The sequence below is a fragment of the Lithobates pipiens genome, unplaced genomic scaffold, assembly GCF_037356315.1.
Source record: "Lithobates pipiens isolate NorthernLeopardFrog02 unplaced genomic scaffold, aLitPip1_a1.2 Scaffold_8, whole genome shotgun sequence".
Lineage (NCBI taxonomy): Eukaryota > Metazoa > Chordata > Amphibia > Anura > Ranidae > Lithobates > Lithobates pipiens.
In genome coordinates this window covers 381,418,058-381,444,842 of record NW_027507903.1, presented here as the reverse complement: position 1 = coordinate 381,444,842, position 26,785 = coordinate 381,418,058, and the positions used below count along the sequence as shown (strand labels likewise).

Below are 26,785 nucleotides of genomic sequence, written 5' to 3'. Positions count from 1 at the left end.
ATGTACAGACAACTTGACTTGTATAATGTATGGCCAGCCTTGGAATGTTAAATCCCTTTCAATGCTAAACATCACTTTCACACCTGCAAATTGTGTAGGTTTTGGTTTGCAAAATCTAGGACAGAGAGACAGAGAGACAGAGAGACAGAGAGACAGAGAGACAGAGAGACAGAGAGACAGAGAGACAGAGAGACAGAGAGACAGAGAGACAGAGAGACAGAGAGACAGAGAGACAGAGAGACAGAGAGACAGAGAGACAGAGAGACTTTAGTAACACTTGCTTTGCACATAAGACCTTGTGTTATAAAGTGAACCTATGCTTTCAGGATTAAAAGTGGCCCCCCCAAATATCTGGCTGGTAGTGCCTCTAATCTTAGTCTTTTAAAGTGATATAAAAGGGGAAGTTTCTTTAGTCTGCATTCACACCTGAGCCTATCAGTTTCATGCCGAAAGTTGCACATTTTTGAACAGGTCACCAATGTAAAAAGCAGAAATGTCGTGTGTGGGTTTTTTATTTTATTTTTTTGAGCTTCAGTTGTTTTTGCTTCAGGTGACACTCGGCTGTGAACAGGGGCTTTATAAATGTTTTGCTTGTTGGGTATTTTGGAACTCTTGAGATGAGCATTTTCAGCTGGGGGGGGGGGGGGAGGGGGAATGCTGAGGTGTGAATGGGCACCTAATGTTCTCCTGCTGTGTAATGGTTTAGCACAGAGCAGCACCGATACTTGGGGGGGGGGGGGGGGGGGGGCCTCTCCTGCAAATGCTGCCATAGCTATGCTATGGGGACTTCTAAGCCGCTGCTAGTCAATAAGGTTGAATAAAGACACCAGTTCAACCTGAGTGAGTGTCTACAATTGTCCTTATCCCTGTACACTGCACACTCACACCAGTCCCTACCCTCAAGGAGCCAACAATCCCAGGTCCCTATTCATATACTAGGGCCAATTTTGGACAGAAGCCAATTGACTTGGATTGTGGGAGGAAACCCACGCAGGCACAGGGAGAACATGCAAACTCCAGGCAGGTAGCTCACGTGAAGCTCAGCCCTGCCCCTCTCTGTCCTCCATGGTTTGCTAGCTGTGATCGGAGCAGAAGCCAGCGGCTCCCTATGCGTTTTCAACCAATTGGGAAGAGGCCAGGAGAGCTGATCTCTTACACATTGCTGGATTGAGTTGAGTTGGGGCTCGGGTAATTAGGGGAGGGCTGCTGAACTTTTTTTTTTTTTCCCTCCATGCATAGAATGCATTTGTTACACCACCCCCCCCCCCCCCCCCCCCCCAGAGCAGTTATTCGCTACTGCTGCTGTCAATCACAGCTAGTGACATGGGAGGTAGGGCTTTCCTGCTGTCTGTCAAAAGCAGATGGCTAGACAAAGGAGTGAGCCTGCATGAGTGGTCCCCATAGGAATCTGCTTCCAATGGTGGCACTCGCTGGAAAGAAGCCATGATTGCCAGGACCTAAGCAGGAGATGGGGAGTTTTCTATAGAAAACCATTGCACGGCAGGTAGTACATGTTTATGTAAATTAAATATAAAAAGTATAAGAATGTCCAGTCCCTCTGCTGAATGCCTATAGCTTTATTTTCTAACCCTTGTGTTGCAACAAGATTTTATGTTTGACTGGTTTGTAGAAACCTATTTAGCTTGAACTAGGCACTGATGCTACTGAAGTGTTGGATGCAAATGTTTAAATCATTCTAACACTATCCCTCACTGGTTAATATTGCTGTCCCAAGGGTCTTTGTTGCTCTTCCATGCAGGGCAAACGCACCCTAAGATGGGAATAGTTAGACTGGACCACCAGTTGATGGTGCTAAAGCCTTAAAAAAAAAAAAAAAAAAAAAAAAAAAAGCAGCCTCCACAACTAGGATCAGTAATGGTTAATTGTGTTTGGTTTAGATATGCACTTTGCAATGTGGTGACCCTTTCTCGCTCCTACAGGCTTCATCCTCTACTTTGTTGGGTCTCATGGCCCAGATTGCAAATATTGTGGTGGAGGTACTGTAGGCTACTAAATGTTGCTGCTGGAAAAGCACTTGTCACCTGAGTTGTTCTCCTGGTCGGCGTGAGGTCTTGAATCTCTTGGCAAGTCGTGGCAGAAAGCATGTAGTGGTGGGCTCCCAAATCCTTCTTTACATAAGCGAGGCTGTTACATGGTTCACATTACTTTCCATACATCAGGGGACACAGAGCCTTAGTAGTTACTATGTGTGTTAATGGGCCACTGATAGGTGATGGACACTAGCATGCCCTAAGACAAGAAGTGCACTCCTTATATAACCCCTCCTATTACTGGGAGTGCCTCCAGTGTTGTTTTTATTTTTTTTACCAGTGTCCAAGGTGTTGATCACAAGTAAAGATGTGCTCAGCTCCACTGGAGCAATCCTTGCTGGGGCCAGCCATACTGATCGGATCTGTTCAGTGGCCCCTTTTATTTTTTTGTTTTGTTGGCCACTTTCTGTGAGAAGCATGGTCGGCGGCCCTCCACGGCGCTGGTTCCTGTACCTCAGAACAACGTGGTTTTTTGCTCTGGCCACAGGCACATGTAACAGCACATTGCTCTCAGGGTGGTGAGCCATGCGGTGGGGGGGCCCCTCAGTCTGCAGCAGGTTGGAAGGTGGGATTCAGCACCTTGTCCTAAGTCCCCAAGGGTGGCAGACAGGGTGGGTCAGCATGGTGTGAGAAACTGGCATTTCTTCCCCCAGACCACCCTGCAATTGCAACTGGCTCATCTGCGTGCAGTGCCCTTGGACGCTTTGTCAGCAGTCCTTAATGTTCCTTGCCAAGGTAGAGGCTGTGTGCGGGTGCAAAGGCTGTAAATGGCCCCTGCCCCCCCCCCTGTAGTCCCCAAAAAAGGAAGGGTTATGTCTAATCTTGGCTCTAAAAGCCCTCAATTGCTTTAAGTACAGAATGGAATCAGTTTGCTCCTTAGTTGCTGCACTCCATCAGGGGGACTCCTTAGTGTCTTTGGTCATCCAGGACATGTACTTGCATATGCATCAGGTTTCTGCGATTTGCAGTAGGGGCAGACTACTAACAGGTTGTGGCTCTCCGCTTTTGGCTTGGCTATACCCCCCCACCCAGGTCTTTACCAATGTATTGGCTATAATTTTGGCATTGCAACGACGTGGGATCGCAATTGTGGCTTACCTAGACTATCTCCTTCTGAGAGCAGCTTCCGCTCAGAATTGAGGATGTGGCAATCGCCATGCCAACCCTGCAGGATTTTTGGTACTTGTGCCCACTCAACATCTGAAGTACCTAGGCTTACTGCTGGACTCCGTGGCAGCGAGAGTTTCTCCCTCCAGACAAACTGCAGACTCAGAGCTGTGGTGAAGCTGTTGAGGAACCGCAGGTGGTTGTTGCTGCATTTCTGCATGCGAGTCCTGGGCCTCATGTTGGCCTCCTTTGAGGCAGTACCGTACGCCCAATTTCACACCAGAGTCTTGCAGAAAGAGGCATTGGCAAAATGGGACAAATCTGTTATCCTTGGATCGGCAGATTCAGGTGAGTCAGTCAGGCGCTCTGGTGGCTGAGGTCCCCAGCACTTCGGTCCGGGAAGTCGTTCCTACCTCCTGCATTGGACTTTGATCACAACAGACGCTAGCCTGACTGGCTGTGGTGGAGTACTGGCAGTACAGTCGACCCAGTGCTTCTGGGTGGGGGAGGAATCAGTTGCCAATCAATGTGTTTGCGCTCTGAATGATCAGGCTATGCCTCCCCACATGGTCTGAGTCTACAAGGGTGCCCAATCAGGATCCAGTCAGACAACGCTATGGTGGTGGCATATGTCAACCATCAAGGCTGAACAAGAAGCTCAGCTGTAGCACGAGAGTTCAATCGCATGCTTTGGTGAGCAGAGCGGCACATACTGTCCCTATCGGCCATATACATGCCGGGAGTAGAAAACTGTCAGGCAGACAACCCGAATCACTAGATGCTGGACCCAGGAGAGTGGAGAGTGGTCACTGCATCAGGAGGTGTTCAGGCTTCTTTGCCTGTGGTGGGGCACACCAGATGTGGATCTCCTGTCCTCTCGGACCAATCAAAAGGTGCAGGGGTTCATATCAGGACAAGAGATCCTTGGACAGACGTGTTGGCTCCATGGGGTCATACCGACTGTGGCCTTTTTTTTTTTTTTTTTTCCTCTGCTAAAACACTTACTGTATCTGCTCCGCAGAGTGGAGGCTGAAGGGATTCTAGTGATACTGATTGCCCCAGATTGGCCTCAGCGTGCCTGTTGGCGGATGTCACAAGTTCCAATTCTCCATCCTGCTTTACCATCGCTGGTTTTAACAGCATATCTGACTCAGTGGAAATCACAATGTTGAGGGAATGAAAATCTTATCGGTAGGCATACCACCGTACGTGGAAGGCTTATATCTCCATGTGAGGAGTTGGGGTGGCGTCCGCACCTATTCAATTTCCAGGTTCTTGCAGTGAGGCATGGACCAGAAACTGTCTTTAAGCAGCATTAAAGGACATATCAGCCTTGGCTGTCTTTACACCCCCCCCCCCCCCCCCAACCCCTGGCGTCTCACACTTTAGTAGGCACCTTTTTTGTACAAAGGGTCCGGCATGTAGTCCCCCCCCCCCCGCTGCGTCCACACTTTGCTCCGTAGGATCTGAAACTGGTTATTGCCGCTTCAGAAACTGCCGTTTGAGAATCAGGGAAATCCCTTTCTGGGAGCGTCACTAGGAGTCTTTCTAGTGGCCATTACATCAGCCAGGAGGGTTTTGGAACTGGCAGACTTGTCTTGCAAGTCGCCCTATCTGGTTATCCATAAGGTGGTGTTGCGTCTGCAACCTTTTCTGCAAAACTGACACCCTAAGGAGGTGGCCCTCCATTCCCTGGACATGGTCTTTGCTCTAAGGCGGGGTTGTCTAAACTTCTTTTCTTATATTGTCTTCCAGGACAGCCTTTGAGATATAGGGCTCCTCCCTCCGGGACAGGAAACATGTCAACTCAATCAAATAAAAGGTGTGGTCCTCCAGGCCCTCCTCAGTTTTTGTTTCCTGCCGGACGGGAAGGATCACGTCGGAACTAGTAAGGGGAGCTCCTTCTCGGGTTTGTCCTGGGGGGAGCACCTGGTGGACCTTAGCACCCCTCGGTCCGTTCAGAGGGAGGAGAGGGTAGCTATCAGTCCCCGCTGCCATTTAAACGTTCGGAGAGAACGGGACCCCGATGAGCGGCAATCTCCCCCCCCCCCCCCCCCTCTGTGACGCTAACCGCTCGTACCTGGTCGGTCAGAGGCGGGCGAGAGACGTTCGTTTCACCGGCTGGCGTTCGGGTACTGTGAGCGGTGCGTTTGTAAGGAACGCACGGCGGGGGCGGAGTCTTTGCGTTCCGGAAGTGGGAGATGCGCACTTCCGCCGGATTTGCGTCATCTGGGGGTGCAGCAGGACCTGTCCCAGTCCTTTGGGCGTGGCGGTGTGAATACAGGGTTGCCTGGAGCGGTGTGAAGGCTCAGAGACTGAGTGAGACACAGGAACCATGGAGGGTGCAGTTGTGCAGGTGGACTCCGGTTCAACAGGCTCCAGTACCTCTCAGGTAAGCTTGGTGAGGGCAGACCAGGACTTACACTGGGGGGTGGAGGGGTCACTCTGACCTTAGTACCTTCCCGGGGTGGAGAACCTGCTGGTGAAGGGGGGGCACTTCCTAGGCAGACCCTAGAAGCACAGTGGTGTGGTCAGGGGTGGTATTGTAATGGAACCCTGTTTGTGTTTTTTTTTTTTTTTTTTTTTTTTTTTTTTTTATTCATTGTTTTTAGGTTAAACAGGACAGAGCCCAGATACCTTTGCCCAGAAGGAAATGTGCCGTGTGCGGGGCTAAGTTAGGTACCGGTTGGGAGAAGCCGCTTTGCCCGGATTGTGTCAGTAGCCTGGTGAAGGAGGACTCGGTGGTAGCGTGTCACAAGGTTTTGACGTCCGTAAAGGATGAGAAAGCATCCACCTTCCAGTTATTTAAAAGCATGATGGATAGGGTGCAGGGTCCTTCTGTCTCTTTACCCAGGGCTGTGAGTATGCCCTCCTTGTCTGAACCAAGTCAGGAGGAGGAGGTGGATAGGGAGAGGTTACCTAGGTCATTAGCCTCCTCTAGGACACAATCTACTTCTGAGTCAGAGGGGGAAGAAGAATCCATTAGATCAGCCAGATACAAGCTGTCTTTGGACGATGTGGGTGACCTCCTCAAGGCTATATATGACACTTTGGAGAGTACTGGTGCAGATGCCCCAGGAGGAGCGAGGCTTGGGGGTTTACTCCCACGTATTCGTGGTAAAGAAACCTTCGGGAAAGTTCAGGCTAATACTGAATCTCCGCCCCCTGAACAGATTCATAAAATACAAGCGGTTCCGTATGGAGTCAATCTTCTCGGTAACCAAGTTTCTGTTTCAGGGCTGTCACATGGTCACCGTGGATCTCAGAGATGCATATTTGCATATCCCGATTCACCTGGAGTCTCAGATTTCTCAGGTTGGCGGTGAGGGTTGAACACGGGTGTGTTACACCTCCAGTTTCGAGCTCTCCCTTTCGGGCTTTCAGCCTCACCAAGGATCTTTACAAAGGTTCTGGCAGAGGCACTGGCCCCGTTAAGGCTCAAGGCTATAACAGTGATTCCATATCTGGATGATCTACTGTTCATAGCCCAGTCGGCCCAACAGCTGCAGAAGGATGTGCAGGAGGCCTTGGGGTTCCTGCGCTCACTGGGGTGGCTAATAAACCAGGAAAAATCCCAGTTGACCCCCTCACAGGATGTCTGTATTTAGGATACAGGATTTCTTCAGTGGAGATGAGGGTATTTCTTCCTGCGGAGAAGATCAGCAAGCTAGAGCAGGCGGTAGCCCAGCTTCAATCAGGTCGGGAAGCCCAGATCAGGGAGGTTATGAGAGTCCTGGGGTTGATGACATCATGCTTTCCAGCGGTGGCCTGGGCAAGGCATCAGCGCCCTTTACAGAGACTCATGCTCCGTTATTGGGTTGGCAGGCAGCAGAGCCTGGATCAGGTTATGCCCCTATCCTCGGCAGTCAGGAGGTCTCTGTGGTGGTGGCGGGCCCAGGTCAACCTAGACAGGGGTCTTCCCTGGTCCCCACAAGCTACGGTGGTGGTCACGACCGATGCCAGTGCGCTGGGTTGGGGTGCCCACCTAGAGGGAATCTTAACCCAAGGTACCTGGTCGAATCTAGAGACAGGTCGTTCCTCAAACCAGAAGGAGCTTCTGGCAGTTTGGAAGGCTATAGAATACTTCCAGTCCCAGTTACAGGGCAGGGACCTGCAAGTTCGTTCAGACAATGTGGCAGCAGTAGCCTACCTGAACAAGCAAGGGGCAACCAGAAGCCCCACGCTGCAGGTGATTGCGGACAGAATCTTCTGCTGGGCAGAGAAGAACTTGTCCTCAATATCAGCCATTCATCTGAAGGGAACTCAGAATTTTGCTGGCCGACTTTCTCAGTCGCCAGAAGATGGGTCAGGACGAGTGGTCCCTCAACAAGGAAGTGTTCAAGGAGATTGTGTCATGCTGGGGAAGGCCAGAAATAGACCTATTTGCAACAGAAGGCAACAGGAAGGTGACACAATTTTTTTCGGTTCACCCACAGGATCGGGCCAGTGGGATAGACTCCCTTGCCAATCCATGGCTGTTCGGCCTGTTATGCCTTTCCTCCGGTAAGGATGGTGGCGGAGGTTCTGCAGAAGTTCCGATTGGAAGCTACGGACCTTATTTTAGTGACTCCTTTTTGGCCAAGGAGACCCTGGTTTGCCAGCATAAAGAGATTGGCTGTTCATCCTCCGCTGTTTCTACCAGTCAGGGAGGATTTACTTTCCCAGGGGCCGATCCTGTATCCTCAGATAGACTCAAGCTTGCGGCCTGGTATCTGAGGAACAGATCTTAAGATCACAGGGTTTTTCAGAAAGAGTGGTTAAGACCTTGTTAGAATGCCGTAAACCAGTAACTAGAGCAATTTACGCCAAGATAGGAAAGAGGTTTAATTCCTGGTTGCGAGAACAGGGGATTGCAAGTCCTGGGGTCCCGGCAGTCCTAGATTTTCTACAAGCAGGGGTAGAGCTGGGCCTATCTATCAGCACTCTAAAGGTACAGGTGGCGGCCTTAAGTGTTTCCTTCAGTCCTCCCTTCAGCAGAATCCTTTTGTCAGGAACTTCTTCAAGGCTTTAGCTAGATCCAGGCCTGTGAGAATGAAGACCTGTCCTACTTGGGATTTGGCCTTGGTTCTTAGGGCTTTGACCCAAGATCCATTTGAACCATTAGAGGGAGCATCACTTAAGTGGATAGTACTAAAGCAGGGGTTGACAAATTTGTTTGGAATCTAGGAGCCAGCTAAAAAAGTTAGGAGCCAGGTCCGTGACGGCGATCTGGACCTGTCCCTGGCCTGACATGGAGACGAGTGAGGGGAAGATAGCCCCCAGCCCCCCACCTGTCTCCAAGTCATTGCCCATAGCTCTTAGAGGGACATTTTGTTTTATTTTATTTTTTTTTCAAACGACAAATTTTTTTTAAATTGCATTTTAGTGTAAATATGAGATGTGAGGTCTCTCTGACCCCAGATCTCATATATAAGAGGACCTGTCATGCTTTTTTCTATTACAAGGGATTTTTACATTCCTTGTAATAGGAATAAAAGTGACACACATTTTTTTTTTTTTTTTTTTTTTTTTTTTTTTTTTTTTTTTTTTAAAAGAACAGTGAAAAAATAAAATAAAAGTAAAATAAGAAAAAAAATGTTTTAAATGCGCCCTGTCTCGCCAAGCTTGCGTGCAGAAGCGAGCGCATATATGAAAGCGGTGTTCAAACCACACATGTGAAGTATCGCTGCGATTGGTAGAGTAAGAGCAATAATTCTAGCCCTAGACTTCCTCTGTAACCCCAAACGTGCAACCTGTAGAATTTTTTAAACGTCGCCTATGGAGATTTTAAAGGGTAAAAGTTTGTCACCATTCCATGAGCGGGCGCAATTTTGAAGCATGACATGTTGAGTATCGATTTACTCGGCGTAACATTATCTTTCACAATATAAAAATAAAATAAAAAATTGGGCTAACTTTACTGTTGTCTTTTTTTTTTTTTTTATTAAATACATTTTTTTCCCCCAAAAAAAGTGCGCTTGTAAGTCCGCTGTGCAAATACGGTGTGACAGACAGTATTGCAACGACCACCATTTTACTCTCTAGGGTGTTATATATATATTTATATATATATATATATATATATATATATATATATATATATATATATATATATATTTAAATTATTATATATTTTTTTGTTTTGTTTAGGGGTTCTAAGTAAAGGGATGGAGAAAGACTGGCAGGCAATCCTTTTAGCATTGTTGGTTGTAATTCCAACGGCCACCACAAGAGGGCGCCAGATTCCAGAAGGAACCATAGGATCACAGAAGGCCTCAAAGGCGGGGGCTCAATTACCGGCCGCCTGCGGCGCGGCCCGACGCGATCGCGCCGTGGGGGGTCCACGGAGATGGGATACCCCCAGCTATGCTGCCCCAGGCGCAAGGTCGCTGATTCTAGTCGCCAATGCGACCTGGCGACCGGGTTTTGTCGAGCACTGTACTAAAGACTGTTTTTGATAGCGATCATGTCAGCTAGAAGGGTCAGTGATCTGCAAGTGCTCTCGGTCAGACATTTTTGTTAATTTTAGGACAGGGTAGTACTTAAGACTGACCCTAGTTTTCTTCCTAAGGTTGTGTCCACTTTTCATAGGACACAGGATATTATTTTATCAACATTTTTCTCAACCTCAGGAGAGGATGAGGCGAGATCTTTAAGTTTGTTAGACGTCAGGAGAAGTCTATTAATTTTTTTTAGAAGCCACTAAGGTCTTCAGGAAGTCAGACTCACTTTTTGTTAATTTTTTGGGCGCCCGCAAGGGCTGCAAGGCGTCCAAATCGTTTATCGCCAGGTGGATACGAATGGCGATAGTTAAAGCCTATGAATTGGAGGGGAAGCAGGCACCCTTGGTTAGCTTTTCTAACAAACTGAACTATACATTTCAGAAATAAACTGATAATTGGCATGCTAAATGCTAGAGTTTCTCCCCAACCCCCCCCCCCCCCCCAATTTTGTAGACTCTGTAACTTTTGCGCAAACGCATCAATATATGCTTATTGCAATTTTGGCTAAAAAAATAGTATACATATCAGCCTAAACAATTTTTTTAGCCTTTTTTTTTTATTTTATTTTTTTTTTTTTTTTTTGACTTAATTCTAGCAAAAAGTACGAAATGGTGTGTGTTGGTTTCAAAATTGTTGCTTTTGTTTGCCAAATTGCAAAGTGCTCTGGTCAGGAAGGGGTAAAATCTTCTGTGGCTGAAGTGGTTAAATGATTCAAATTCTCCAGGCTGGAAGTCAACATAACACGAAAAATGCCAAGGGGGGTGAATACTTTTGCAAGGCGCTGTACTTGTATGTCCCCTTTGCAAACTTGTCACTGAAGTTCCTGTGTCTGGAAGTTAAAGCTAGGAAAGAAGCAGGGTCTTGCAGTCAAGGGCTCTGCCCTTTTGGCCTTTCCTCTTCACCCAGGGTATTTGCCAATTTTATCGGAAGCATTGGTGTCCCTGAAGCTGAGGATCATTCCAGCCTGGATGACCTACTGTTAGCAACTGACCCTTGGATTTGCAATTTTCAGGTAACACGGGTTCACCTAGATAAGCCAGGCTGGCTTCTGAAGCTGGAAAAATCGAGTCTGGTCCCAGTTGAGTGAGATTTCTAGGCTATGATATAGATTCAATACAGCAGAATTTTTCCTGCTAGGAGAGAATGGAAGACTCATCAGCCTTGAAGCTAGTGTAATATGCAGGTGTTGGTGCAAGTGGTTCTAGGCTTATTTACGGCTTTGCTTCCAGTTTTACACCTGCCCCCAGCGGTGAAACTTACTCCAGAGGTGGTCTCATCAGGAACCTGAAGAGATTAGGATTGCTACAAGGGCAAGGAGGAACTTGTGGTGTGGAAAGACTGAAATCTGTCAAGGGTTCTCCCTTGGTCCTTTACCATGGCCAAGAGTCTTAACACATGAGTACGTGGGCATGGAGATCCTATCTTGGAGAGAACACAGGATTCATGGTCCAAAATAGATTGCACATAATCCTCCAACTGGAAAGCGCTAAAGGTAATTGGAATTTTCTGTTCTTCCAGCAGTCCTTAACCACTTCCATACTGCAATTTACACCTCTGCTACAGCTCTGGTGTGTGACAGGTCATGCCCCACATCTCCTTCAGGCTGGAAAGCATCAGATTAAAAATGGCTATCTGATGCTTTTCTAGCTGAGATCTTGGCTTTATTTACTTGCTAGGCCCAAATGTGACAGCAGCTCAATTCACTTAAGAGGCAGGAAAAAATGTACTCACAGATGTTTTGAGCAGGAAAGGTGATTGAATCAAAGCAGACCCCGAATCAAGATCTTTGTAAATATTGGAGGCCTGGGTCCTACCTCAAGTAGATTTGTTTGCAAGTTGGGGAAAATGCAGACCCTGCCTTTCCCCTCAACAAAGAACATAGCATTTGGGGTAGACTCTTTGGCCTATTGATGGGATTACCCTCTACTAGAACTAGCAGGATATGCATAGGACAGTTTTAGGAAGAATATGCAGACCTCAGGCTAACTGCTCCCTTTTTGGACTTGGTTCTTAACACTTCTTAATCTTGGTAACCTCCCTCCAGATTGCAGGCTGGGAATGATCTTTTGATGCAGGGCCTTGATCTGGCACACCTCAATCTTGACAGTCTGGTTTGAGGACTTGATAAACCTCAGTTCTGTTGGACAAGCTTATCACTGCCCTCCTAACAGGAAAATGACCAGGACAATATATTGTGTGGCAATGCTACAATTCCTGGTGTTATGACAAACTTATTGAAAGTGGGAGGGAATGGCGATAGGTGTGGCAGTGCCATCGATCTTCCTAGAAGAGAATCCAGTCTAGTGAACCAGTGTATGAATTATGCAGGTTTTATATAGCGCCAGCAGTTTTGCACAGCACTTTACAACATGAGGGCAAACACTAGTTACAATGCAATTTGGTATAACAGGAATCTGAGGGCCCTGCTTAATTGAGCCTTCCTTTTTTAGATTAATACAAAAGGTAATGGCTGTGGGGGTGAGCTGATGGAGGAAGCAAAACAGTATTGGACGTAGGATAGGCTTCTTTGATAAGAAGGATTTTCAGGGATCGCTTAAAGATGGATAGATTAGGGGACAATTGGACAGATTGGAGTAGGGAGTTCCAAAGGATGGGAGAAGCTCCTGGAGAAATACTAGAGGCGGGCATGGGATGAGGTGACAAGGGAGCTAGAGAGTAGGAGGTCTTGGGATGACCGACGGAGAGCGTCTTGGTTTGTATTTTGTGACTAGGTTGGCGATGTAACTAGGGGCAGAGTTATGGATGGCTTTGTAAATTGTTAGTACTTTGCATTTTATTGGTTGGGTCAGTAAGAAATCCAGTGGAGGGATTGGCAGAGCGGTGATTGAGATTAACAGGGATATTGACATCGCTAAGAATGATTGTTTGGAATTTCAGAGGAGAGAAAGTAGGGTAGCCAGGCACAGAAGCCATCAAGGAAGTTTGATACCAGTCCAGGGGGGCCAATGGATCACAGCAATTCTCAATGAAACTGGAGAAAAAGATGAATACAGTAATCTTCAAATGAAGAGGGACAGAGGGGGGTGGATGAAGAACCTGAAAAGTGCTTTGAGGGGATAGGATTCAAACACCACCTCCTTTCTGTCCGCTAGGCCTGGGAGTGTCCACAGGAGGCCACCTTAGGAGAGAAACAGGAGAAGGAAGGCCAGATTGTTGAATCCAGCTCTCAGTAATTAGGTTCAGGGAGGTGGTGAGTTAGCGTGGGCATTCCAAAGGGCTCTGGAAAAGTGGACGCTGGCTCTAAGCTGAATAGAAATGATTGTGTGGATTGCAGCTGATATCAGGAGGGGGTGGGGGGGTGCTGGGAATGATACATGGTTGAATAAAGACACCAGTGTCTACAGTTGTCCCTGTACATTGCACTCACATGGGTCTCCTACCCTCAACGAGCCCACAATCCAAGGACCCCATTCATGTACTAGGGCCATTTTTGAACAGAAAGCCAATTAACCTACCTGCATGTCTTTGGAGTGTGGGAGGAAACTGGAGTACCCGGAGGAAACCCACGCAGGTGCAAGAACATGCAAACTCCAGGCAGGTAGTGTTGTGGTTGGTATTCAAACCAGCAACCCTCTTTACTGCTAGGAGAGGGTGCTGCCCACTACACCACTGTGCCACCCATGTTGGCCCAAGGTAAATGATGGTGGTCCAGCATTGGGGGGGGGGGGGAAATGTCTCCAGAAGTTAGGAGAAGCAGAAGGGTGAGAGGTGGTATGGGAGTGACTTGTGTGGGGGGACATGTCCCAGTGGCCTGCAGGTTTTATTGGTATATGGGTTCAGAATTGACAGGAGCTGATGAGTGCAGTAAGAAGGTGAAGACAGGTGTGTGTGTGTGTTGCAACTATGAGGGGAAAAAAAGTAGTAGGGAGTGCATGATAAATGGTGATTTTGAGTAAACCTGAATGAGAAGAAAGTTTAGAGAATCAGGTCACCTGTAGTCTGTTACTACCTGTAGTACTGTTCTGCAGAAGTCTGTTTTCGCTTTGTACAATTGCTGATCCAAGATGGTTGCCAATGCAATCGTAGCCTGTGCATATATATATATATATATATATATATATACATATATACATATATACATATATACATATATACATATATACATATATACATATATACATATATATATATATATATATATATATATATATATATATATATATATAATATAATTTATTTTTTTCTCCCAAGGAGATGATCGGTGGCTTCACAAGTCTGCCATTTCAACCACTCAGATACATCTACAGTTTTGCTTGTGTTATCTTAGTTGCAGTAACCTTGGCCTGCAGGGTTGGTAAAATCCAGGCCCTTTCAAATTTCCGATGAAATCCTGGATTCTAATCTCGCCGCACTCAAATGTATGAGCTACACTGTTAGTTTTTTTTTTTTTTTTTCCTTCTCCTGTCCTGGAAAGACCCCTTTCACACCGTGTGCTGCCCATAGCGTCAACAGTAAAACGCTGCTATTTAGGGGCTTTTTTTTTTTTTTTTTAATTTTTTTACTGTCCGACTTCAGCTGCTAGCAGGGCTCTTTTAACCCCCACTAGCTGCCAAGAAAGGGTTAAAACCACCTGCAATAGCAGCATTTTGCTGGCAATATAGCCACGCTGCCCCATTGACTTCAATGGGGAACAGAGGTACACACCACTCCAAAGAAACTGCTGATGGGACTTTCCTGACTTAATGCCAGCATACTGCTCCAGTGTGTGTGCTGTGTGTCTCTTCCAACATGTCACAGGGATTCTGGTATGACTAATGGCATGGTGGAAGCTGCTGCCTTTAACCACTTGCTTACTGGGCACTTAACCCCCCCCCCCATCCAGACCAATTTTCAGCGCTCTCATTTTGCATGACAATTGTGCGGTCAAACACTGTACCCAAATGAAATTGTTTCCAAATAGTTTTCTTTTGGTGGTATCTGATGACCTCTGATATCTATCTTTTTGTGCTAATGTAAAGACCAAGTTTTATTTGTTAAATTTTTAAAACGGGTAATTTTTGTCCGTCATTGAATGCTGTTGAAGCGTCAGTTATAGGCAGCACTTCTATGTGGCACTGATTGGCACCACTTGTGGGCACTTTCAGGTTCAATTAGAGGATTATTTGCGTGTTTTTTTTTTTTTTTCCCCTCCCTCCGCTGTCAGCATGAGGAAAAACTATCACTAAACTTTTGTTTTGCTCAGATGTCACTGGCTGACGGCTGATCACATGGTAAGCGGCCAAGACTAGCCCCTTACTCAGATTCTGGCCTCCCGAGAATTCACATCTGCACTGTGTGGCCTTCATTCAGCTGTAGTGCGCATGTCAGATGGTTAAAGGGGCCTTTGACATGGTTTCCTGTGAGTGCAGCTGCACTTTTTCTAAGGTGCTGTCATGAGGCTCAAAAATACTGGTAAGTCTAAAGTTTTTGCTAAACAGACCAATCTTGAAAGCCTTTTTGCGCCAGCCCCTAAATTCTTACTTCCCCTGCCTGACCTCAGTTTTAGTGTTTCCTCCGGTGGGGAGACATTGTATGGGACTGTGGCCATTAAAAGGAGCCCATATGGAGGAAGGGTTTTCTTCTTGGGCTTAATCAGCGTTTTTACCTGCCACCCCTTCCTTACCAAGCGCAGCATCAGGTTGCGGGGGGCCACTATTGCGTCCACAGGGCCGCAGCAAGGAACCTTCCACTCTCCCTGTACTCCATATGGGCAGCATTGCTTGGAACCAGCATGTCGGATGCATTACCTTTGACCCGTGACTTCTGGTGTCAGGTCATGGAGCTGATGGGGGGGGGGGGGGGGCGCAGGCTGTAGAGTCTGTAACGTGCACAGGCAATGTGTGACTCCCTGGAAAGCAAGCACCCTGGGGAAGGGTCCTCTTTATCTGGGATTGTCCCTCCTAGTATGGTTCCTGTCGGGGAGCGCTCAGATCTCATGAGGGGGCTCTAGTGCACTCCTGGGGGGTTGTTGTATACCTACTTTTAGTAATGTCCCCCCCCCCCCTTTTTTTTTTTTTTGTACATGTTTTGCAGAAAGCTACAGAAAAGGCCAAATCAACTCATGGCTCTAAGAGAAAGTATGCCTCCTGTAGAGATGTTTTGGATGAGTCATGGATAAGTTGTGTAAAGGGTGCGTAGACTCTCTGGTTAACCACTTCAATACCAGGCACTTAAACACCTTCCTGCCCAGACCAATTTTGAGCTTTCAGCGCTGTCGCACTTTGAATGACAATTGCGCGGTCATGCTACTATACCCAAATGAAATTTTTATCATTTTTTTTTCCCACAAATAGAGCTTTCTTTTGGTGGTATTTGATCACCTCTGCGGTTTTTATTTTTTGCTAAACAAATAAAAAAAATACCGAAAATTTGGAAAAATGTTTTTGTTTCAAAATTTTGCAAATAAGTAAGTTTTTCTCCTTAAATGATGGGCACTGATAAGGCGGCACTGATGGGCACCGATGAGGTAGCACTGATGGGGGGCATGGATGGGCACAGATTGGCATGGATGGGCAAGGGTAGGCGGCACAGGTGGGCATGGATGGGCACTGATAGGCGGCACAGATGGGAACTGATAGGCGGCATTGTATTATAATATATTGTACTAATGGATGCTAATCAGTGCCAAACAATAATGCATGCCAATCAGTGGTGCCCATTATGGGCACTGATTGGCATTCATTGTGGCACTAACTGGAATCCCTGGTGGTCTAGGGTGGCATACCTTGTCCTGGGCATCCCTGGTGGTCCAGTGTGGGCATCCTTGGGGGGGTGGGGGGGGGGCTGTGCTGATAATCGATCAGCACAAACCCCCCCCCCCCCCCCCCCATGTCAGAGGAGCAGCCAATCGGCTCTCCTCTACTCGCGTCTGACAGACGCGAGTGAGGAAAAGCCGATCACCGGCTTCTCCCATTTACTGTGATCAGCCGTGATTGGACATGGCTGATCACATGGTAAAGAGTCTCAGTCGGAGACTTTACCGAGATCGTAGTTGCCGGGTGTCAGACTGACACGCCGCAACAACGATCGCCGCGATGCGCTCCCCCGGGGGTGCGCAGCGGCTCATAATCCTGATCACGTCATATGACGTCCGATCAGGATTATGCAACCACTTTGCCACCGTCAATTTGTTATAGGGCGGGCAGCAAGTGGTTAAAGAGGGAAGCTGAAAGGGAGTCTGGGTTGGCAGCCTCTGTAAATGAGCTCTCATCCATTCTCTTTTTTGAATCGCTTTTTGAAAAATTCCAGCTCCCTCCTAGTCTGCAGGATACAACCCAGCGACAGGCTTGGGGCTCTGTACCTGCCCGACATGCAACTACAGCTAGGGCAGGTGAAATTTCAGGCCATTCCGAAGTGGAGCAGAGGCAGCTAGATAGTGGCACCTCTTGATTCCCAGGAGGAGTCAGATGGGGAGTCCAGAATACCCTCTAGGTATAAGTTGTCCTTAGATGAGGTAGAGGACCTCTTGGGGGCAATTTACACAACCCCTCGGTATTCAGGACAGGAAGCCCCTGACGCTCCATGACCTGATGTGCAAAGGAAGAGGTTTTTCCAAGTACATGAGGTACTGATAAACAATTAGATAAGAGTGGCAGGATCCTGAAAGGAAATCCTTCCTTCCTTCCTTCCTTCCTTCCTTCCTTCCTTCCTTCCTTCCTTCCTTCCTTCCTTCCTTCCTTCCTTCCTTCCTTCCTTCCTTCCTTCCTTCCTTCCTTCTTTTCTCGTTCTCTAAAAAGGTTTCCATCTTCAGAAGACCCGACATCTGTTTGGAATAAAAGCCCCAAATTGGATGCCACCTTTTCTCTGGTTTCTAGACACACTGACTTGGCCTTCGAGGATATGGGGGCCATGTCCGACATGGATAGGAGGATAGATTCCCTGCTTAGGAAAATGTGGGACTCGACAATAAGCAACCTAAAGCCAGAAACTGCTTTTAATGTGGTAGCCCGCAATTTTCAGAATTGGCTCACTCAGATCCAGGCGCACATTGAAGCTGGTACAGCTAAAGTCTATTCTATCCTTTCCCCATGATTCTACATGGTGTCGCATACATGGCAGACGCCTCGGCAGAGTCAGTCACATGTCGGCCATGTCAGCGTCTCTGACTAACTCTGCCAGAAGAGCCCTCTGGCTGAAGACTTGGCCTAGCAACAGCACCTCTAAGGTTAAGTTTTATTTTTTTTTTTTTTTTTTTTTTGTGTGGGATACCCCTGACAGGTGATCTCCTCTTTGGTCCTGGTTTGGATACTGTCCTAGACCATATGGCAGACTGTCTTTCCCTCTCAAACGGAAGGTCCTGGCTCAGACTAGGAACGGGTTTCCTCTGCAAAAGGGTAGGGAAAATCTTCACACCCAGAAGGCCAAAATTCAAAAATTTCAAAATTTATCCTGGGGGGTCATAAGAAGGGGTTACCTCCTGGAGATATATATATATATATATATATATATATATATATATATATATATATATATATATATATATATATATATATATTTTTTTTTTTTCAGAAAATGGAAGCAACTGCTGTCTTGTAGCAATGGACAATAAAAAACTGTTCTAAAATGTCAAATCTAAACGCTCAGGACCCCTGCCATAAACCATAGTACAGTAGTCGCTGGCACCAGTTGTTAGGCCCAAAGAGCATTTCATAAAACAAGCACAGCCATAGGAAAGATCTTAGACTTTGGTAATGGCTGCATAATTAACATGGGTACTTTCAACAAGGCTCTGCTAAATCCAAGGCACAGTCTAAGCTACACAGAACTTGCCCTGGATCAAGTGTAGTCCTGCCATGCTGCCCACCTACTTGGCAATCTCTCCTGTTTGTCCATACATATCGCCACCCACTCCTTTGCTTCCACGATCCTGTTCACCTTCTCAGTCCACTCTGTACTGGGCACATGTTTGCTTCCAGTAGATGGGATTGAATCTTTGCTGCATTTAGGGGTGGTAGAGGCACTTTTCTTATGGCTCATTTTCTATGCCATCTTCTTAAGGGATGTCTACCCCGTATGTTATACCTTTTTCAACTTGGGACCAAAAAGGGTAGAACCATGGGACACTCCTGCCACAACCTCTCCAACAAAGATCTGGCTGAAGGGTATATAATGCAGCCTTTTAAGTGAGCTTTAATGTCAGAGGTGGGATGACTTCTGTACCAGGTCTTGTTCACAGCAGTTGCATGATCTGGAGCCCATACTGCGTAACTTATGCTATACAGCCATACACCTACCTGGTTTTCTACATCCTTGTGCATGAGCCTTAGTGGTTGTAAAGGTGTGTGGGTGTTTTTTTTTTTATTGGCATTCATGTATTCTATAACATGCCTATACTTGTCTGACAGTGTAACGCCACCCATCATGTCACCAGACTTGTTTGACAGCAGCAAGAGTGCTATCAATCTGTTCAATGAAGAGGGAGACAGTGGCTGGAGCTACTGTGCTCTCGCACAATGCTGGCTTGCATCAGGCTTGGGTAAGAAAAGGCTTTACCTCTTGGCTGTCAATACAGGTTTTTTTACCTGAATGCATTAAGCTGAAAAACCTTAAAGCTGAGTTCCAACTACAGTCAAATTACTATTTTTTTAGTAAAACCTTTCACAAGCATTTACAATGGCAGTGTAACACTTGGGTCTTTATGTTTGTCCGGTTTAATCTGTTAAGAACTTTTGATAATGCAGCGGTGGCTTTTATTTTTTATTTTTTCCCATTTTGCTTGTGGACAAGTGAAGCCCACAAGCATCCTGTTCTGGGATCCAGTGCTGCTGAGCGACCAGCATGCATCGCCCGTTATCTCCCCGATCTCACGCATTGTCATTCTCAACACCGTCAACTACTAGGTTGCCATTACAACAGGCATCAAAGTACCCACCCTGTTGTGGTGACAATGAAGCACCCAGCGGTGCTCAATGACTCCTGGGAAATGATGGTTATGCACATCTCTCAAGGGCAGTAGCAAGTAGAGGTGCTGAGGGAAGTGACATAAGGAGCCTAGGGAAGGAATATTTCAAGGGACCTAGTAGCAACAGGCATTAAGAGGTGAGTAAAAGTCCTTCCCCTTTTATTTTTTTAATTTTTTTTTTTTTTAAATACTTGGCAAAAGTTTCTATTGTAGAACTAATTTATTCCTTTTTTGTTTTTAAGTATTCTGTTCTGTTTAACTTTCATAATTACAATATTCCAGGAAAATGTTTGTTGGTGGTCTCAGTTGGGATACAAGCAAGAAAGACCTGAAAGATTACTTTTCTAAATTTGGTGAAGTGACTGACTGCACCATCAAGATGGACTCAAATACTGGTCGATCTAGGGGATTTGGCTTTATTCTGTTCAAGGATGCTTCTAGTGTTGATAAGGTTTGTGCTCTACCTAGAGTTAAAACCTTTTACTTAAATTTTTTTTATTTTTTCCTATGAAGTGTATTGGTACTTTAAAATTATTCATTATGACAGGTTTTAGAACAGAAGGAGCACAGACTGGATGGGAGAGTAATTGATCCAAAAAAGGCCATGGCTATGAAAAAGGACCCAATAAAGAAAATATTTGTTGGAGGACTGAACCCAGAAGCGGGTGAAGAGAAGATCAGGGAATACTTTGGAACATTTGGTGAGGTATGTCTGTTATCCCTATACATAGGCTTTTTTATTTTCCACGCTTTTGTAAGGCAGTGAGCAAAATTCAGAGATATATCTATATAGTGTTTTTTAGTATGTACTTTGAGCATAAATTCTCTATGTAGTAATCTCAATCTCAGCCTGCATATACCCCTTTTCTTTCCAGGCTTTTTTTCTAAATTAAATGCTGGAAGGTTTATTTTCCAGTTGCGTGGTCATACAACAATGTACCACACTTTTGTGTAACAGTGCTGAAAGCTGAAAATTTACCTGGCAAGGAAGGGGTATAAGTGCCCAGTAAGCAAGTGGTTAAAAACTTCCAGCATTGAATTTAGAAAGCCTGGAAAGGGGGTTTGTGCAGGCTAAGATGGTTATTGCTACATAGAAGCAGATGCTTAAAGTACAGAAGCAAACAAACCTTTTGAGGTGTTCACTTTACACAAGGTTATTGGTGTCGGTGGAGGATGGTTCTTAAAGTGTGAGCTAGCAGGTCTGTATAAAAGTTCTGTGTCCCACAATGTACGAAAAAGGAAGTTAAGGGGCCACCTTCAGGTGTTGACACTGCCTATATAACACCTTCTTCCAGGCGCACATCAGTTTTTCCACCAGTGTCTAAGGTGGTGGTCTTCACAAGTGAGGATCTCCAGGAGGGATCCATGCTGGATGTAAAAAAAACCTCCCCAACCGTATCCATCCACGCCACAGGATGGTACCTGGGCCTCTGAAGTTTTGCCTGTAATGCTTCTCTTTGACGGCTGGACACTAGGAACCACAACTTTTTTGGCCTTGCTACATTGCTTAACCACTTGCCGACCGCCGCACGACGATGTACGTCGACAGAATGGCACGGGCAGGCATATGGGCGTACCTGTACGTCCCTGCCTTCCCACGGGTGGGGGGCCTGATCGGGCCCCCCCCCCCCCCGGTGCCTGCGGCGGTCGGTATTCGTTCGGGAGCGATCCGGGATAAGGGGGCGGCCATTCATTCATGGCCACCCCCTCGCGATCGCTCCCGATGAATTGAAATCCTTCGTGACATCACTTCCTCTCCTGTAATGTAAACACAGGAGAGGAAGTGATGTAATCTCTCCTCCGTGTTGGTATTTTTTGTTCCGGCACCGAGGAGAGAGGATCGGTGAGTTGCACCAACACGACACAGTAGAACATGCCAGGCACACTCACACCCCCCTTTACCCCCCGATCACCCCCCTAATTACCCCTGGCCCCCCAGTCACAGTGACACCAATGCATTTATTTATTTTTTTGCATTGGTGTCATTTGTGACTGTAATAACTATTAGGGCAGTTAGGGTTAGCCCCCTTTTAGTTCTAAGGTACCCCCCTAACCCCCCCAATAAAGGTTTAACCCCGTGATCACCCCCCGTCGCCAGTGTCACTAAGGCTGGGTTCACATTGCAGCGGTTTATGAGAACGGATGTGATTCGCACCGCACTGCAAATCACATCCGATCTCTGCGATTCGAGTTCAGCCATTCGCCGCACCCGCCGCAAACTCGCACGGGACCCTTTTTTTTGGTCCGCAGCAGAATCGGATCGCATGGGTGTTCACACCATGCGATCCGAGTTTGCAGATCGCACTGCGATATGCGAACTGATCTGGGGGTGTCATTAACATTTCACTGACACTCCCAGCAGTTCGCATAGGGCAGTGTGAACTGCCGCCGGGAGGCATGCGATGCGGGAACCCGCCGTGGATTCGTGGCGTTCCCGCATCGCTCCAGTGTGAACCCAGCCTAATAAGCAATCGTTTTTCTGATCGCTGTATTAGTGTCACAGGTGACGCTAGTTAGGCAGGTAGGTATTTAGGTTCGCCGCAGCTTTTTATAGCGCCAGGGACCCCCATGTACTACCGCATAAAGCCCCCTGATTGCCCCCTAGTTAACCCTTTCACCAGTGATCACCATATAACTGTTACAGGTGACGCTGGTTGGTTAGTTATTTTTTTTTATAGTTTCAGGGCACCCGCCATTTATTACCTAGTCTCACTAGTGTACCCGTTAATTTAGGGGTGTCTACTTTCCAAAATGGGGTCATTTGGGGGGGGGGTTTGTGCCATCTTGGCATTTTATGGCCTTCAAAACTGTAACGCCCTTAGAAAGCCTGAAGGTGGTGCTTGGTTTTCGGGGCCCCGTACGCGGATAGGCTCCCAAAAAGTCCCACATATGTGGTATCCCCATACTCAGGAGAAGTAGCAGAATTTATTTTGGGGTGTCATTTCACATATGCCCATGGCATGCGTGAGCAATATATCATTTAGTGACAACTTTGTGAAAAAATAAAATAAAAGTTTGTAATTTTCCCGCAACTTGTGGCAAAATGTAAAATATTCCATGGACTCAACATGCCTCTCAGCAAATAGCTTGGGTTGTCTACTTTCTAAAATGGGGCCATTTGTGGGGGTTTTGTGCCATCTTGGCATTTTATGGCCTTCAAAACTGTAATAGGTAGTGAGAAGTGAAATCAAAAATTTACGCCCTTAGAAAGCCTGAAGGCGGTGCTTGGTTTTCGGGGCCCCGTACGCGGCTAGGCTCCCAAAAAGTCCCACATATGTGGTATCCCCGTACTCAGGAGAAGCAGCAGAATTTATTTTGGGGTGTCATTTCACATATGCCCATAGCATGTGTGAGCAATATATCATTTAATGACAACTTTGTGAAAAAAATAAAATAAAATTTTTGTCATTATTCAATCGCTTGAGGCAAAAAAAAAAAAAAAAAAAATATTCAATGGGCTCAACATGCCTCTTATCAATTTCCTTAGGGGGTCTACTTTCCAAAATGGGTCATTTGGGGGGGGGTTTGTACTGCCCTGCCATTTTAGTACCTCAAGAAATAGGCAGTCGTAAACTAAAAGCTGCGTAAATTCCAGAAAACGTACCTTAGTTTGTAGATGTGACAACTTTTGCGCAAACCAATAAATATACAGTTATTGACTTTTTTTTTTTTACCAAAGACATGTGGCTGAATACATTCTGGCCTAAATGTATGACTAAAATTGAGTTTATTGGATTTTTCGAATAACAAAAAGTAGAAAATATCATTTTTTTTCAAAATTTGCAGTCTTTTTACTTTATATCGCAAAAAATAAAAATCGCAGAGTCAGTCAAATACCTTTTTAAAAAGCTCTATTTGTGGGAAGAAAAGGACCGCGCAATTACCAGTTAAAGCAGCGCAGTGCCAAAGTGTAAAAAGACCTCTGGTCATTTACCAGCAAAATGGTCCGGTCTGAAAGTGGTTAAACCTGTATAGCACCCCTACATTGCTGAGGGGTGCTATACAGGTCCAAAGGAGTGGCACCCCTGTTAAAGAGGACCTGGTCTTTGAAGGTTTACTAATGCAGCCCGTCTTGATGGGTTAAGTTTTTAGATCTGTCTAGGCAGTATCATGCAGTGATGGTAAAGGAAGAAGCTTATGGACTAAAGTTCATCTATGCCTCTTCTTCCATATATTAAACATTGTAATGCCTTAAAGCTCTAGAGGGATTAAAGCGGAGGTCCACCCTAAAGTGGAGCTTCCGCTCATTGGAACCCCCCCCCCTCCGGCGCCACAATTGGCACCTTTCAGGGGGTTGCAGATACCTGTACAGGTATCTGCACCCACAACCGGCATAGATATCTGCAGAATCTACGCCCCTTTCCGAAGGTCCCCCGCTGTCTGCTGGGAAACACACAGATCCCAGAGACAGCGGGGACCATCTTTATTGCGCAGCGTAACTCGCACATGCACAGTAGGGAACCGGGAAATGAAGCTGCAAGGCTCCACTTCCTGATTCCCATACCCAAGATGGCGGCGGCACCTGAGAGACTATTGAGAGATTGGCTTTGGGTACTGACATCGTGGGCACGCTGGGCGGGTAAGTGTCATTATTTTAAGTCAGCAGCTGCAGTATTTGTAGCTGCTGGCTTTAAAAAAAAAAACGGACTCCCGCTTTAATGATGGACCTTTCCTTTTCAGCAGCTGTGTCCAGCTACAACAGCATGGTGTGTCCCCTGTATCAGGAGTGTATAATGTATATATTTATTACACGGGACAGTATTCAGACCCTGTTATATTACAGCCATTTGCTAAAATCATTAAGTCCCCCCCCCCCCCCCCCGCACCCCATATTGACAAAAACAGAATTGTTGGCGTTTTGCAGATTTATTAAAATATCACGTGGGTCTCAGTATTTAGTAGAAGCACCCTTTTGATCTTGTATAGCCATGAGTCTTTTTGGGGCAGATGCAGCAAGTTTTTCACACCTGGATTTGGGGATCCTCTGCCATTCCTCCTTGCAGATTCTTTCCAGTTCTGTCAGGTTGGATGGTAAATGTTGGACAGCCATTTTTAGGTCTCTACAGAGATGCTAAATTGCGTTTAAGTCGGGGCTCTGGCTGGGCCATTCAAAAACGGTCATGGAGTTGTTGTGAAGCCACTCCATTATTTTAGCAGTGTGCTGGGGGGGGGGTCATTGTCTTGCTGCAAGGTAAACCTTCAGCCCAGTCTGAGGTCCTGAGCACTCTGGAGAAGGTTTTTGTTCCAGGATATCCCTGTACTTGGTCATTCATCTTTCCCTCCACTGCAACCAGTCTCCCTATCCCTGCAGCTGAAAAACTTGCCCACAGCATGCTGCCACCACCATGCTTCACTGTTGGGACTGTATTGGAGGGGTGATGAGCAGTGCTTGGGTTTTCTCCACACCTACTGCTTAGAATTGAGGCCAAAAAGCTCTATCTTGGTCTCATCAGACCAGAGAATCTTATTTCTTGGACTCCTTCAGGTGTTTGCTTAAAAAAAAAAAAACTCCATGTGGGCTTTCGTCGGGCCACTCTGCCATAAAGCCCTGACTAGTGAAGGGCTGCAGTGATTGGATTTTCTACAACTTTCTCCCCATCTCCCGACTGCATCTTTGGAGCTCATCCACAGTGATCTTTGGGTTCTTAACCTCTCACCAAGGCTCTCCTCCCCCGATAGCTGTTTGGCTGGACGGTCAGCTCTAGGAAGGGTTCTGGTGGTGTGGTCCCAAACATCTTCCATTTAAGGTTTATGAAGGCCACTGTGCTCTTAGGAACCTTAAGAGCAGAATTTTTTTTTTTTTTTGGTAACCTTGACCAGATCTGTGCCTTGCCACAATTCTCTGAGCTCTTCAGGCATGATCATGATTCTCGTTTGCTCTGACATGCACTGTGAGCTGTAAGGTCTTGTATAAACAGGTGTGTGGCTTTCCTAATCAAGTCTAATCGGTATAATCAAACACTGCTAGACTCATGAAGGTGTAGAATAATCCGGAGGTTGATCAGAAGAAATGGATGGCACCTGAGTTAAATATAAGTGTCACAGCAAAGGGTCTGCATACTTGGGACCATGTGATATATATATATATATATATATATATATATATATATATATATATATATATATATATATATATATATATATATATAAAAATTTCAATTCTGTGTCTCTCTGGCACTATGGGGGTGCTGTGTACATTAATGAAAAAATGTACCTAAATTATTTTAGCAAGTGGCTACATAATAACAGTGGAAATTTTTTTAAGGGGGTCAGAATACTTTCCATTCCCACTGTATGTATATCATTTTCATTTTTGCATAATGTACATTACACCCTGTCTATATACACAAGATGTTTGCAAAGATTATAACTCAGAATGTAATGCTACTAAAGGCTGTTTCATGCTTGCAAGTAAGCTTCAACTGCACCCCGTGAGGGGTGTGGAGAGGCATTTTCTTGTACAAACATTTGTTTTACCTGCCTTTTTAGCATTATTAAATGCAAGGAAGCTGGTTCCTCTCGTATAGAGGAAATCCCTCTGTACCTGCCAGTAACGTTGTATGATGGCTGCAGCCTCCTCTCCTTCACTCTCAGACCCAAATGCTGTGGGGGCTGAGGCTCATTTGAAGAGTGGGTCAATGAAGGGGCCTAAGGCAATCAGTGCAATGTGCGGGACTCGGCGTCCACATGGTCACAGGCAATCAGGCTTACACCTGAGATCTTTAAAAACAACACTCTTATGACTAATGTCTCTATCAGAGCAGTTGAATGAAGAGCTGCCACACAGGAGCACTTGAGGAGTATACACGGGTATTTCCAGTACAGGAAATAGTGGTTAACATCAGATTAATCTTTGTTGCATTGTTTCTACTATTGCTCAGCAAATGGTACATTTTTATTAGTGTCTCTGATTTTGCGCTTGGCACTATGGCTTCTAAGGTTACCATAAAGGCACTTAAAGTTCCACCCACAGGTGCAGTGAACTCCAGACAGTATGGAGGCATGACATCTTTTCTGGAGATACCAGATATGGCAAACCAGGGTGAGTCTTTGGAACAGATTGGTGCAACTGCTTCTCACACTTCAGCCCCTGTACACATGACTGAAGATGCATTCTTCTCTGCCATGCAAGGCTTAGAAGGAAAATTGGTGTCTTTAATTGCACCCTCCATCCAAGGGGATAGGACGTGTGCTAGAACACACTTGTGCGCACACTCGCAAAGTCTGGCTTGCGTTCTCAACCT

The 26,785-nt window shown here is 46.2% G+C and overlaps 1 protein-coding gene across 1 annotated transcript in view; it reads left to right on the top strand.

Annotated features, from left to right (window-relative positions):
* HNRNPAB (heterogeneous nuclear ribonucleoprotein A/B) overlaps positions 1 to 26,785 on the top strand; it is a 139,939-nt gene that overhangs the window by 10,810 nt on the left and 102,344 nt on the right. Inside the window, exons 3-4 of the mRNA XM_077471491.1 lie at positions 19,824 to 19,992; positions 20,089 to 20,295. Of these exons, the coding sequence (XP_077327617.1) occupies positions 19,824 to 19,992; positions 20,089 to 20,295 (376 nt within the window). The remainder of the gene's footprint in view (positions 1 to 19,823; positions 19,993 to 20,088; positions 20,296 to 26,785) is intronic.